Source organism: Hypanus sabinus, chromosome 7 (assembly GCF_030144855.1).
Source record: "Hypanus sabinus isolate sHypSab1 chromosome 7, sHypSab1.hap1, whole genome shotgun sequence".
Lineage (NCBI taxonomy): Eukaryota > Metazoa > Chordata > Chondrichthyes > Myliobatiformes > Dasyatidae > Hypanus > Hypanus sabinus.
Window position 1 is genome coordinate 161,641,188 of NC_082712.1, and position 15,715 is coordinate 161,656,902.

Consider the following 15,715-nt stretch of genomic DNA (forward strand, 5'->3'; position numbering starts at 1 on the left):
AATGTTGTTATCCTTGTTACTGAGCTCTTCATCTGCTCCCTGTACTCTGACTTGTTATTTGAGATGAGGCTCACTACAATGGTACCATCTGTAAAATCGTAGATGGAGTTAGAACAGAATCAGGCCATGCAGTTACAAGTGTACAGGGAGTAGGCCAAGGGGCTGAGGACACAACCTCTTGAAGTGCCAATGTTTAGAGAATCTCTGGTAGAAAGTGAAGTGAACTTTGAGCACCAGGCTCCTATACTGTCACTCTTAACCACAGCAGTGAGATCAATCTAAAATCTCTTTTCCTCTCTGGAATGGATTTCTTCTCAACAAGTCCATTATTAACACCATTCAGAATCAGATTTAACATCACTGGCATATGTCATAAAATTGTTATTTGGCAGCAGTAACGTTGCAATATATACAATGTTACTGCTGCCAATAAATTTGTACATTACAATAAGTATATGTGTATATATTTAAAAAGTTAAATTAAATAAGTAGTGCAAAAAGAGATTAAAAAATTAGTGATGTAGTGTTCATGGGTTCAGTGTCCATTCAGAAATCTGATGGCAGAGGGGAAGAAACTGTTCCTGAGTTGTTGATTGTGTGCCTTCAGGCTCCTGTGCTTCCTCTCTGATGGTAGCAATGAGATGGGTTATGTCTTGTGTGATGGGGGTCCTTAATGATGAATGCAGCCTTTTTGAGGTATCGCTCCTTGAAGGTGTCCTGATTGCTCGGGAGGGTATACCATTGCTGGGGAAGGGTCGAGTGGGATCCAAGATCAGCCATGATGGAATGGCAGAGTTGACTCAATGGGCTGAATGGTCTAATTCTGCTCCTTTGTCTTTATTTATTGAAGGTATGGAGAATTTGTATTTTTGCATTATAGTAGTCTTTCCAGTAACACATGCTTATTTGTAGGTGGACAGTTCATTAAAATACACGCCTGAGGTTCCCACCTCACAAGATGGATCTTCAGGAAAGATTATGGCTTACAGTATTATACCTTAATTTATAGTTTAGAGCATTCTACACTTATCATCATTATGACCTTGCATTTTATTGTTTACCGGCACTGCGCTTTCTTTGTAGATTTTACACTCTATTCTGCTTGTTATTGTTTTACCTTTTTCTACATCAACGCACTGTGTAATGATCTAATCTGTATAAAAACTATGTAAGACAAGCTTTTCACTGCATCTTGGTACATGTGACAATAATAAGCCAATACCAATATGCTGTTCTAACATCCTGCTCTAAGGCGATTAAAAAGTAGCTTTATTTATCACATGTACATCTAAACATACGGTAAATACATCATTCTGTCTCAAATCTAAGTGTTGCCAGGCTTCTGATGCCAACATAGCGTGCTCACAACTCTCTAATCCTAAATGTATGTCTTTGGAATGTGGGAGAAACTCACATGGTCATGGGAAGAACTTAATCTCTTCACAGAAATTGAACCCCAGTTATAAAGCACTGCACTAACCATTGCACGAACATGCTGATCTAATCCAATGTCAAACCTCAGAAGTTCTGGGAAATTCTACAGGCTGACCAGCCCACACTCTCTTAAAAAAAATGTCTGTTTCTTTTGAGCAAAATGAATCAGCCAAAAATAACACACGAGATACGGTACAATCAGATTAAACTGCTGCATAAATTAACTTCTCTCATTCTGACAACACTCCTGGCACTAGGCACAGTGCTGTTCTCAAAATCAATACGAGTTTGGGTATCCATGCCAACCGTGTAATGCTGAGGCAGCTCCTCCACATGGCTCACAGCCAGCGTATAATGGCAGCAGTTTTCGCCACAAGCTTCCCGCAGCCACACTGGAAGGAAATGGAGATTTGTCTCCAGGACTTTTCATTTGTTAATGCACTTGGGACACTGATTTCCTATTAGAAATGATGATACTCCTAAAAAAAAAGGTTCTCTTCAATTAGCCTATAAAAAAGAAAGAAATCACTTTGTTTCTTCTGACGTGTAACATTTGTTAATTGCATCTGAAAATGGATGACTTATCAGAAAATCAGTAGTCATTTAGAAGCATGTGACTGTACTCGTTCGTATCTTGCTTGATGAGCAATCAGAAACATATCCACCACAAACAGGGTATCTCACGCAGGCACCACTGTATCCATTTCATAGACCTTTAAAAAAGTCCACAGATTGATACAGCAGCCAACAATTAAATTAAATAGAATTCCTAATTGGCACAGATTGATAACTCAATACCCTGGGTCTGGAGTCTCCCGGGAGTAATTCAACTAACACTAATCCTTGAACAGTCCCACACTACATATTAACATTTATGGCACAATTATAACTATATATACATACACACACACAAACATACATACAGTATACAATAACATAAGATGGCTAATGGCCAACAACCATGAAAAGTGACTGCCAATCAAGATGTATATGAGGCTGAGAGAATGCAGAGATTATTCCAACATGGAAGATGCACCATTGCTGTCTGCCTTCAATAGCTATAGTCAAAGTTGGACAAGAGCTTTTGACAAGCAGTACCTTCCTGGCTTATAAAGCATTTAATGGAATGCATGCAGCTCCAATAACACTCCTGAAGCTCAACACCATCCAGAACAAAGAATCTACAAACTTCAATACCTTCACAACCACCCCCACCCCCGCAAACCGTGGTTACAGTGTGTACAGTCACTCACCAAGGCTACTTCAATTGCATTTTCCAAACCTCTGTCACCAAGGTTACGGGATTCACAGACGCGGCAACACTATACTTGCAAGTTCCCTTCAAGCAGCATAACAAACTGACATGGAAATCTATTACTGTCTCAACTCGGTATAAATCATGGAACTCCCTTCCTGTCCAAACCATGGGAGTACTTTTGCCAGATCGACTGCAGAAGTTCAAAATAATATCTTCTAAAGGGCAACAGGAGGTATGCTATGCACGGCCTTGCCAGCAGCATTTTGATCCACAAACACAAAAATTAAATTAAATAGAAACTTGAAAAAAAAGCTTCACTGCTAAATTTGGAAAGGTAGCAGCCAGTCTACTGATAAGGTTTTTATTCAGCGCTTTGAATTTCTTCATGGCAGAACCTGACGAATCATTTGAGAGTCATTGATTACTACCACTGAGACCCATCACAGGTTAAATCTGAATCACCTGGCCTTCAGGTATAATATTCAAAGTATTACACACAGCTTCATGGAGGGACAGCCAGGACAACCTCTCCCACAGCGTCTGCACTTATCTGAAGTAGAACTTCTGGCAGCAACTTTCTGAACTAGTTACAACTTAATCACTGGGGACCTTATGATCGCAGATCTCATCGAACTGCGTCAGCAGTCAGTTCTACCTTACTCTGAAGATGATCTCTGACAGTGTCTCAGAAAATTTATAAATATTCAGTAACAATTACAAATCAAATATACTACGTTAAAAATTAACTTAGAACAGAAAAAATACACACTTTAAATTAATTGAGATAACAAATGCATTTGAAAACTCCCAAAACATGCCAACTGTTTATCTACATTGAAAGTAATGAAACTGAAAAATCTGCTCCAGTGTTAACAGGTAGGTTTACCCACTGTAAATCCAGCAAGTCTGAATAATTCGAAGGAAGCAATTATGCCAGAGGTCATGCGCTCTACTGCTGGACTCCACTGGAACTCTTGTGTTAGGGGGGTGGGGGGTGGGGCAAGAACCCCCTGCTTTCTGAATTTGTGTGTGTCTAGGACAAAGAAGCAAGCTGGAAAATCATAGCTGACATTGCCCACCCTGCAAACTGCCTTTTTCCAAAAGCTCCCTTCTAGTAAGTGTTATAAAGCTATTATAAAAAAGGTTAATGACATCCTAAAAATGTCTTTCCTCGGGCAGTAAATCTGATCAATCATTCTAGTTAACTCTGCGTCACCCCTCCCCCTTCTATCACTTAACTGCATTGTATTTAAAGCACTTTTTGTAATGCTGCATACATTATAAATACACATTGGTCTTTATGCATTTAGTGTTACACAAAATGCTGGAGGAATTCAACAGGTCAGACAGCATCTATGGAAATGAATAAATAGTCGATGTTCTGGGCCAAGGCACTTCCTCTGGGCTGTTAAGGGAAGGGAGAGATGCCAGAATAAAAAGGAGGGGCAAGGGTAAGAAGGACTAGTTAGAAGATGATAGGTGAAGCCAGGTGGGTGGGAAAGGGCTGGTGAAGGAATCTGATAGGAAGGGAGAGCGGAAGATGAGAGAAAGGGGCACCAGAGGGAGGTGATGGGCAGGTGAGAAGAAGAGGTGGGGAATAGAAAATGAGGGAAGGGGGAGGAAATTTTATTTTTACCAGAAGGAGAAATTTATGTTTGTGCCATCAGGTTGGAGGCTACCAAGCATATGAGGTGTCATTCCTCCATCCTGACTGTGGCCACATTGTGGCAAAAGAGGAGGCCATGAACCAAGATGTCAGAATGGGAATGGGGAGAGGAATTAAAATGCTTGGGCACCTTGGTAATTTCCAGGTGGCCAATCATTTTAATTCCTATGGAGTGGAGGTGCTCAACATAGTGGCCTCCAACTTGTGTTGGGTCTCACCAACGTACAGGAGACCATTCTCAGGGTGAAGGAGCTACAACTCATATTTTATCTGGGTAGCCTCAAACCTGATGACATGAACATCAATTTCTCCTTCCAGTAATATTTTTTCCCCCACCCCTACCATCTTTTTACATCTTCTCATCATCTGCTGATTACCTCTCCCCCCCCACCTCCATCCTGGTGCCCGTTCTTCCATGTTCCGCTTTCCTCTCCAATCAGGTTTTTTGGCTCTTTCCCATTCACCTGCTTCAGCTATCATCTTCCAGCTAGTCCTTCTAATGTCTTCCCCCTTCCTTTCCAGTTCTGAAGAAAGGCCTCAGCCTGAAATGTCAGTTCTTTATTCATTTCCATAGATGCTGCCTGACCTGCTGAATTCCTCTCGTATTTTGTATCTATTACTCTGGATTTCCACTATCTGCAGAATCTCCTGTGTCTAGATTTATGTATTTATGTTCATTTTAGTCAATATCTATACTTTAACCTCTAACTTATTTTACTTAATTAATTATTCTGTACAATGGTTGAACGTTGTTTTCTGTTGCACGCAACACTAACACACTACAGCAAATTCCAAATACATGTAAACGTATGTGGTGAATACAGTTAATCCTTCATCTTTGACTTGTACTACCATAGCAGTAATGCAGTGAAATATTAACAGTTGCCCTCTTCCACAAGAAACAGTCAGCTTTCTTGGAAATTCTGGGATAATGCAAAGGCAACAGTCCCGTGACATACAACAGAGTGGTTCTTCTGTACGAGCCTAGCTCTGCCTCGCTCTCTGTCATAAAAGCTGCTTTGTTATTGCCCAAGTCTCGAAACTAGAAGTAAACACCCAACTTCAAAAGCAAATGGCAAATATTACTCCAGAACTGGTAACTGGCAACAAATCAATGTTAATATTTCCCATGGCACCGTGAACTGGAGAATATTGTTAATATTGTTAACATGGCGTACGACCAACCTCTAGAAGGCTGCTTGTGGTGAGCTGAATCTCCAGCAAAGTACACAACAAACATTCTCTATGCTGGGTCATACAACAGAACCAGCCCACATTATCAAGGTAAATATGGCTGCTCTAAAGCAGGTCTATCAATCAGGAACTAGAGAGGTCAAAGACTTATTGGGGGCTCGAACAAACTTATAATTCCATAATCAGTCAAGTAATGTAAATCGACATCGGGTCTCTAGGGATGACAGTGATTCAAAGTACATGCTGCCCACTCAGAAACTCTGAATCATAGGTACATATTTACATTACACATTAATTTAAACAAAACATACACTCAGTGGCCACTTTATTAGGTATGGTATCCAATAAAATAGCTGTTGAAAAATAAAATAGCTCATGGTCATCTGCTGTAGCTCATCCAATTCAAGGTTTGACGTGTTACACGTTGAGGATCGCTCTTCGGGACACCACTAACATACGGTTATGTGGGCTGCTGTCATGTTCCTGAGCAACACACAAAATCCTGGAGGAACTCAGTGGATCAGGCAGCATCTATGGGGGGGGGGGGGGGGCAAGAATAAACAGTTGACGTTTCAGGCAGAGATGCTTTTTTTTCAGGGCTGGAAAGGAAGGGGAGGGATGCCAGAATAAAAAGTGGGGTGGAGGGGAATGAGGATTGCTAGAAGATGATAGATGAAGCCAGGTAGGTGGGAAAGGTGAAGGGGTGGAGGACAAGGAGACTGATAGGACAGAAGAATGGAGCATGGGAGAAAGGGTAGGAGAAGGGGCACTGGGGAGAGGTGATAGGCAGGTATAGAAAAGAGGTAAGAGGCAAGAATGGACAAGGGAATCATGGCGGGATGAATCTCTGCAGAAAGTGGAGTGTGGGGTGGGGGGAGGGGGGAGGTAAAATCCCCCAACAATTTCTCCTTTGGCTCCTCCCACTTTCTCCAGACTCAAGTGGTAGCCATGGGCTACCGTGATTCCTTTATCTATTTGTCGCTCCCCAATAATCTCCCACCTAGCGCATACTGCTGCCAGCAAATGAAATGCTATACCTACACATTTATCTCCACTCCTACCTCCATTCATGGCCCCATACCATTCTTCTGGTTGAGGCAACACTTCACCTGTGATTCTGTTGGGGTTGTCTATCGTATCTGATGCTCCTGATCAGAATGTGGATTGGGGACTGCTTTTTTGAACACCCTTGCTCCATCGGCAAAGAACAGAATTTCCCGATGGCCAACCATTTTAATTCCTTTCCCATCACCATCCCAACATGTTGGTCTATGGCCACCTCTGTCGCCACAATGAGGCCACTCTCAAGGTGGACGCATTACACCTTATATTCTCTCTGGGTAGCTTCTAATCTCATGGCATGAACATTGATTTCTTCTTCCAGCATTCCAGTAAAAAATTCCTACCCCCTTCCCTCGAATTCGATTCCCCACTGTAGCCTCCTTCCTCTTTACCTCACCTGCCTATCACCCCCAATTCCCCCCCTCCTACCGTGCCTCTCCTCCCTTCCTTTCTCCCATGGTCTGCTCTCATTTCTTATCAGATTTTTTCTTCTCCAGCCCTTCACCTTTCTCACCCACGTGGCCTCAGGTATCATCTTCTAGCTGCCCTCCTTTCCCCCCACTTTATACTCTGGCATTTACCCCCTTACTTTCCAGTCCTGAAATGCCGTCTGTTTTTCTCGGCCTGAAATATTGTCTATTTTCCCTCTCCATAGATGCTGACCTGCTAAGTTCCTCCAGCATTTTGGGTGTGTTACTCTGAAAGAATTTCCAGCATCTGCAGAAACTCTTGTGTTACTGCCATCTTCCTGTCAGCTTGTATCAGTCTGGCCATTTCTCCCTGATATCTCCCATTAACAAGCATTTTCCCCCCACAAAACTGCTGCTCACTGGAATTTTTTTCTGTTATATACACTATTCCCTATAAACTCTAAAAACTATTGTGTTTGAAAACCACAGATGATCAACAGTTTCTGAAATACTCAAACTACCCCATCTGGCACCAACAATCAAAGTCACTAAGATCATATTTGTTCTCCATTTTGATGATTGGTCTGAACAACAACTGAACTTCTTGACCATGCCTGCTTACTTTCATGCATTCAGTTGCTGGCACATGATTGGCTGATTAGATATTTTCATCAGTGAACAGGGTGCGCTGGTACCTAATGAAGTGGCCACCGAGTGTACGCTCCAGGATTTTTGAATGGATTTAATTTAAGAAGTGGAAGCATCAATGTTTTGATGGAGAGGGTAAAGTGAATACAATAATAAACGAGGTAACAGGAAATGCAAATAATGTTATTATTTAATATTCTTTAAGTGACCACAAACAATAAGCTATCAGGATGGTTCATAAAAGTATTGTATTGGGTCTGATAAAACTCATACTTCCAATGGAATAGCACAACTTCAGATTCATAAGCAAACTAATTTATGCTCACCTGTTAAATTAGTTCAGTACTGGCTGGTAGAACAATAATTGGGATACAAAGAGAGAGCCAATCGGGAAGGAAGGTGGTTGAGTTGCAACATATAAGTAAGGCGAATCCTACTATAGGAAGCATAATCATGACATTTAAGCTATTTCAAAACAGAGGAAGACGTGTGATAGAAAGTCAACATACCCTGCAATTTGAAGGCCATCCCTTTCTTCAAAAAAAAACTGTAAATTTGCCCCTTGGTGCTTTTTCCTACATCATGCCTTCTATCAACACTAGACTGCCTGCACCACAGATTCTTAGCACATCTTCTCTCCATCTGTTATAACAATTCATTCCGAAGTAGAAAAGTGAAGAGAATTGCAGTGAGCACTTGATAAACAAAACAAAAAGTTTTTTTTAAGTTTGTAGAGATGGCTTAGGATAAAGAGAGTTGGGTCAGGTTTAGGGATGGAATGAGAGAGCTAGAGTTCAGTTTAGTGTTTAGATATGGTAATATGGGTGTTAGAGTAGGCTAGAGTCACAACCCTTGGTGCACACTCAGAAGGGAGCCACATGGATGTGTGATGAAGGACATCCATAGTCTAGGTCCCCACTCCTCTTAATTAGCAATTGCATCAGAAATGTCAACAGCTTCGTTCCAATATGTACATGGCTGTCACTTTTCCAGAATTTTTGGATTGACTACAATTGTAATTGTAGTCAATTGTGTGCTGCATTACAGATCTACAATTATCCTCTATTTGTAATCTTAATATTGATTCAGCAATTCAAATAATTTGTAGTTTACTGGAGAAAGTTCGAAACCCAGGAAGTCTAATAATTTGACAGAAATTAAAGCACTCTGAACAAAATACATACATCATGCAGTGGGAAGGCAGCAGTGTACGTGCCATTGTTCAGCAGCCTCTTAATCCCAATTTTCTTCTTTCCATCTTCTGTTGTGTACTTGCATCGAGAAAGAATATAATACACCTGGAGAAAGGAGAGGGCGAGTTACATGAAAAGTTACTGTATCTAGCTCTGTTCCCACATACTACACTGAACAAAGAATTAACTAAAGCCCAGTGCATCAAGATTTAAACGATTGGCATTTAAAAAGCACATAAAGCATGGCTTATAAAAAATACACTGTAATAATACTGAAGGAAATAATCACATGCAACACATACAAAATTCTGGAAACTCAGCCAGCCATACAACATCTATGGAGGGGAATAAACAGCTGAAGTTTCAGACCATGACACTTCATCAGATCCCGATCAGCCTGAAACACCAACTGTTTTTCTCCTCTATAGATGCTGCCTGACTTGCAGAGTTCCTCATGCATTTTGCACAAGTATCTCAAGGTTTTCAGAATATGCAAAATCTGTTGTGTTTATAAAGATAAGGGACAGGACGGAGATATAGGAACAATAGGTCCCAGACCACCAGGTTCAGAGCAATTATTACCCTTCAACCATAAGGCTCCCGAACCTGTGTGGATAACAGTGATTCCACAACCTATAGACTCATTTAAAAAAAAACTCTACAACTATGTTATCATTATTAATTATTTAATTATTCTTTTACTTGTGCAATGTCTTCTTTTCCATATTTATCAGTTTTTGTTTGCATGTACGTTTTCATTGATTCTATTGTATTTCTGTTCTACTGCAAATACTGCAAGAAAATAAATCACAGGGTGGCATATGGTGATATACAGTGCCCATAAAAAGTATTCAACCTACTTGGAAGTTTTTGTGTTTTATTGTTTTACAACATTGAATCACAGTGGATTTACCTGGCTTTGTTTGACAATGATCAACAGAAAAAGACTCTCATGTCAAAGCGAAAACAGATCTCTACAAAGTGATTTAAATTAATTACAATTATGGAACACAAAATAATTGATTGCATAAGTATTTGTCCCTTTCAAGTCAGTATTTAGTAGATCCAACTTGAGTCTATGTAGATAATTCTTGATCAGCTTTGAACGTCTGGCTACTGTAATTTTTCCCTATTCTTCTTTACAAAACTGCTCAAGATCTGTCAGATTGCATGGGAATCACGAGTGAAAGCCCTTTTCAAGTCCAGCCACAAAGTCTCAATTGGACTGAGGTCTGGACTCTGACTTGGCCTCTCCAGGACATGAACTCTGCTGTTTTTAAGCCATTCCTGTGTAGCTTGGGGTCATTGTCTTTTTGTAAAACAAATCTTCTCCCAAGTCCCAGTTCTCTTTCAGATGGTATCAGGTTTTCCTCCAGGATTCCCCTGTATTTTGCTGCATTCATTTTGCCCTCTACCTTCACAAGTCTTCATGGTGGTGGCTGCATCCCCACAGCACCATACTTCATGGGAGGGCTGGTGTGTTATTGATGATGTGCAGTGTTTCGCTTACGCCAAACATAACATTTAGCCTAATGGCCAAAAAGCTTAATTTTGATTTCATCAGCCCGTACAGTCTTCTTTCAGCTGATTTCAGAGTCTCCCTCATGCTCTAGCTGATATTTCATGCGAGTTTTTTTTTCTCCAACAGTGGCTTTCACTTTGTCACTCTCCCATAAAGCTACAACTGGTGAAGCACTCGGGCAACAGTTGCTGAATATTCAGTCTCTCCCATCTCAGCTGCTTAAACTTTTAACTCTTCAGGAGTTGTCATATGTCTCTTGGTGGCCTCACTCACTAGACCCCTTCTTGCATGGTCACTCAGTTTTGAAGACAGCCTGCTGTAGGCAGATTTACAGCTGTGCCATATTCTTTCCATTTTTTTGATGGTTGACTTTGTACTCCAAGGGATATTCAGTGACTTGGAAATGTTCTTATATCCATCTCCTGACTTGTGCTTTTCAATATCCTTTTCGTGGAGTTGCTTGGAGTGTTCTTTTATCTTCATGGTGTAGTTTTTGCCAGGATACTGACTCACCAGCAGTTGGATCTTCCAGATACAGGTGTATTTTTACTGCAATCTATTGAAATGTCTTGACTGTACACAAGTCTCCAAAAATAGACCTCCAATTAATTAATTATGTCACTTCGAAAACCAATTAAATGAGGGTGAACACTTATGCAATCAATTACTTTGTGCTTTATGTTTGTAATTAATTTAGATTACTTTGTGAAGATCTGTTTTCACTTTGATATGAAAGTCTTCTTCTGTTGATCAGTGTCAAAAATGCCAGATTAAATCTACTGCGATTTAATGTTGTAAAAACAATAAAACTTCCAAGGGGGGATGAATACTTTTTATAGGCACTGTACCTACTTTGATAATAAATTTATTTTGAACTTTGAAATAATCACTGAGCTAGGCAGCACTTGCAAAGAAACCAGTCATGCTTTTAATTTTATTCCTTCTGTTCCTGTGTGCCACACCTTACAGGTTATAGCTATTAAATATGATTTAGACATAATTATTTATCTGTGGGCAATAACTGTTCCTTTAATGTCACCGTTTTACTGTTTGTTTCACAGAACTTAGCTTCTAATGTTGTTCTGGAATACGAGATGGCCACGAAAACCATTTCCTGAATAAAGTATTTTTGTTGTTTAAATTACTGGCTATTTTCCAGCACTTTAGATTGTCATTAAGGGAGATACTAAGACAGTAGCCGACAGTTCCAAAGGGTACGAGTAGCATTCTGTCACTTGAATGAAAATCAGGACCAAGTGGCAGATAGCATGGCATCTGCTGACAGCAGCTAGAAGACATCAGATCTTGGGGTGGCACTGTAGTGTAGTGGTTAGCACAACGTATTGCAGTACCAGCGATTCAGTTCCTGTCACTGTCTGTAAGGAGTTGGTATGTTCTCCCTGTGACCACGTGTGTTACCTCCGGGTGCTCCGATTTCCACTCACAGTCCAAAGAGGTACTGGTTGGTACGTTAATTGGTCATTGTAAATTGTCCCGTGGTTAGACTAGGAATAAATTGGGGGATTTCTGGATGGTGTGACTCCATGGGCTGAAAGGGCCTACTCCACTTTGTACCTTAATAAATTAAAGAAAAATAAAAGAGCGCACAGCACAGTGTCCTTCAGGATGAATGCAGCTTCCTTGTGGGAGCGCTCCTTATAAATGGGGAGGGTTTTCCCTGTGATGGACCACTTTATTCACCACTTTCTGTAGCCTGGTGTTTCAGATCAAATGTTTTGATTAATTGCTTCCTATTAATTGTTTGAATTACTCTAATTTTCAGGGACACTGATCCGTTTGACAGGAGACAAAGTTCCAGCAGCACTTGTGGGTGGGACCTCTGCACTACCACCCAAATGCAATCAGATCCTGCCACTTCACTCAAGGGTGCAAAGGCCAGCAAGATCCAGTCTTTGATTTCTGCTCAGGTTAAGTACGGACACGCAGCCAACAAACACAAACTGAGAATCAGGTTCCACATAATACAACATCACTGTGTAAGTGCCATAAATTGGTTCAAGGCAAGTTTTTGAACCGATCTCAGTACAGCAACATCAAGAAAATGTATTTTTTTACCTGAAATTTATATTTTTCTAGCGAATGTCGTGTCCCTTGTGCTATGCGCCCAGGCTGCCGATGCGGGTCTTTCATTGTACCAGTGCATATTAATACATACTTGTGCAATAAAATTGACTTTGATGTTTTGACCTCAGGAAACCCAGTTTCAAAATGAAGGTTACATGACACCGAGTCTTGGTGTGGGAAGAGTGAAAAATGCAAGTAAAAATTTTTTTTCTACTCAATGTCTGATTATGATCTGGAAGTCTTATCCTCTAGGGTGGGGAAAATAGCTAAATAAGGCTTTCAAATTGGATTACGTGGGCAGTTGAGGAAAAATCATTGTCTTTTCTTTGTGGAAAGAGAGAGAAATGCAACCAAATATGTTATTTTACAAGGAGATAGAATGAACTGAATAGGTCAAATGTCCTCCCCTCTTTGCAATTATGTAACTGTTGTAATAACAATATTCAATATCCCAGATTCAGTTTGATATTAATCCATAACAAAGGGTTGAATATAATCATACTTACAATCCTGTTACGGGTAGAAGGTGAGAAGAAGGTCTCTGGATTATTGATCAAGTAGAGTTCCTGCCGCTGCTTGCTGAAAGGTGCCGTGAAATAATCGGGTTCTGGGTTCATTATTGCTGGATCAAGACGGAATGGCTTCAGCATCCAGTCAAAAGGGTTTTCCCTTGCTTGTGGAATATCGTTGACTTTTATTGGCACCTTAATATGCATAACCTCTGCATACATAGTCAGCACATCCCAAGGAGCGTGGATTTTCACAAAGTAAGTCTTGCCATCCTCCGAATCCTGAAAGTTAAATCAACTGGTTTGTTTTCAATATTAAGCTTTAAAAGTTGACAGCATCACATCTAGGAATATCTAGGAAAAGAGATTAGAAAAGCTAAAAGAAGATACGAGGTTGGTTTGGCAAATAAGGTGAAAGTAAATCCGAAAGGTTTCTACAGTTATATTAAAAGCAAGAGAATAGGGAGGGATAAAATTGGCCCCTTAGAGAATCAGAGTGGTCAGCTATGTGTGGAGCCGAGGGAGATGGGAGAGATTTTGAACGATTTCTTCTCTTCGGTATTCACTAAGGAGAAGGATATTGAATTGTGTAAGGTGTGGGAAACAAGTAAGGAAGTTATGGAACCTATGACAATTAAAGAGGTGGAGGTACTGGCGCTTTTAAGAAATTTAAAAGTGGATAAATCTCCGGGTCCTGACAGCATATTCCCCAGGACCTTGAGGGAAGTTTGTGTAGAAATAGCAGGAGCTCTGACGGAGATCTTTAAGATGTCATTAGAAACGGGGATTGTGCCGGAGGATTGACATTGCTCATGTGGTTCCATTGTTTAAAAAGGGTTCTAGAAGTAAGCCTAGCAATTACAGACCTGTCAGTTTGACATCAGTGGTTGGTAAATTAATGGAAAGTATTCTTAGAGATAGTATTTAATAATTATCTGGATAGACTGGATAGACAGGATCTGTTTAGGAGTAGCCAGCATGGATTTGTGTGTGGAAGGTCATGTTTGACAAACCTTATTGAATATTTTGAAGAAGTTATGAGGAATGTTGACGAGGGTAAGGCAGTGGATGTAGTCTATATGGACTTCAGCAAAGCCTCTGACAAAGTTCCACATGGAAGGTTAGTTAAGAAGGTTCAGTCGTTAGGTATTAATTCTGGAGTAATAAAATGGCTTCAACATTGGCTAGATGGGAGATGCCAGAGAGTAGTGGTGGATAATTGTTTATCGGGATGGAGGCCGGTGACTAGTGGGGTGCTTCAGGGATCTGTTTTGGGCCCAATGTTGTTTGTAATATACATAAATGATCTGGATGATGGGGAGGTAAATTGGATTAGTAAGTATGCCGATGATACTAAGGTAGGAGGTGTTGTGGATAATGAGGTGGGTTTTTCAAAGCTTGCAGGGAGATTTGTGCCAGTTAGAAGAATGGGCTGAACTTTGGCAGATGGAGTTTAATGCTGAGAAGTGTAATGTTCTACATTTTGGCAGGAATAATCCAAATAGAACATACAGGGTAAATGGTAGGGCATTGAGGAATGCAGAGGGACAGAGAGATCTAGGAATAACAGTGCATAGTTCCCTGAAGGTGGAGTCTCATGTAGATAGGGTGGTGAAGAAGGCTTTTGGAACGCTGGCCTTTATAAATCAAGGCATTGAGTACAGAAGTTGGAATGTAATGTTAAAATTGTACAAGACATTGGTAAGGCCAAATTTAGAATATTGTGTGCAGTTCTGGTGACCGAATTATAGGAAAGATATCAATAAATTAGAGAGAGTGCAGAGACGATTTACTAGGATGTTACCTGGGTTTCAGCACTTAAGTTACAGAGAAAGGTTGAACAAGTTAGGTCTCTATTCATTGGAGCGTAGAAGGTTGAGGGGGGATTTGATCGAGGTATTTAAAATTTTGAGAGGGATAGATAGAGTTGATGTGAATAGGCTGTTTCCATTGAGAGTAGGGGAGATTCAAACGAGAGGACATGATTTGAGAGTTAGGGGGCAGAAGTTTAAGGGAAACACGAGGGGGTATTTCTTTACTCAGAGAGTGATAGCTGTGTGGAATGAGCTTCCTGTAGAAGTAGTAGAGGCCAGTTCAGTTGTGTCATTTAAGGTAAAATTGGATAGGTATATGGACAGGAAAGGAGTGGAGGGTTATGGGCTGAGTGCGGGCAGGTGGGACTAGGTGAGATTAAGAGTTCAGCACGGACTAGGAGGGCCGAGATGGCTTGTTTCCGTGCTGTGATTGTTATATGGTTAAATAATATGAAAGGGTTTGGGGTGGACATGGCTGTGGGGATCTTCAGCGGAAAAGTTTGTGCGCTGAATGATCTTCAGCTGGGTTTATGTGCAACAAGATTTATAACCATTCTTCAATATTTCAGAAAGCATCCTTCAATATTGGGCAAGTTTGCTATTCTTTATAATTACTAATCATAGGGAGCCCAAGGACAGAGGTTTACAAAACTAGCTGTGTGCATTGTAGGGTGTTAAATTGCTTCCTAATTCTTCAATATAGCACACAGAAGGCACTCGCTCATTACTATCAAGTGTTACATACTCGTGACACATGACAGTGGTGCCCTTGTCATGTGACTGGGGTTGAAGCTGTACTGGACTTGAGGTGATGGTCTTCTGATGGTGGAATGACATCATTTTCCCGCCAGTAGAGATCATGTGATGGGTTTTTTACAGGTTATAAAAGGTAGACCCCACCCTGTGAGGAGGGGCAGTTC

General features: G+C 40.7%; 1 protein-coding gene across 4 annotated transcripts in view; it reads right to left on the reverse strand.

Annotated features, from left to right (window-relative positions):
* The window catches only part of ano5a (anoctamin 5a), a 210,787-nt gene that overhangs the window by 64,187 nt on the left and 130,885 nt on the right, over positions 1-15,715 (reverse strand). For all 4 annotated transcript variants that reach the window (XM_059976030.1, XM_059976029.1, XM_059976032.1 and 1 more), the window contains 2 exons: positions 12,979-13,263; positions 8,857-8,970 (listed from right to left, as the gene is read on the reverse strand). In XM_059976030.1, the coding sequence (XP_059832013.1) occupies positions 8,857-8,970; positions 12,979-13,263 (399 nt within the window). The remainder of the gene's footprint in view (positions 1-8,856; positions 8,971-12,978; positions 13,264-15,715) is intronic.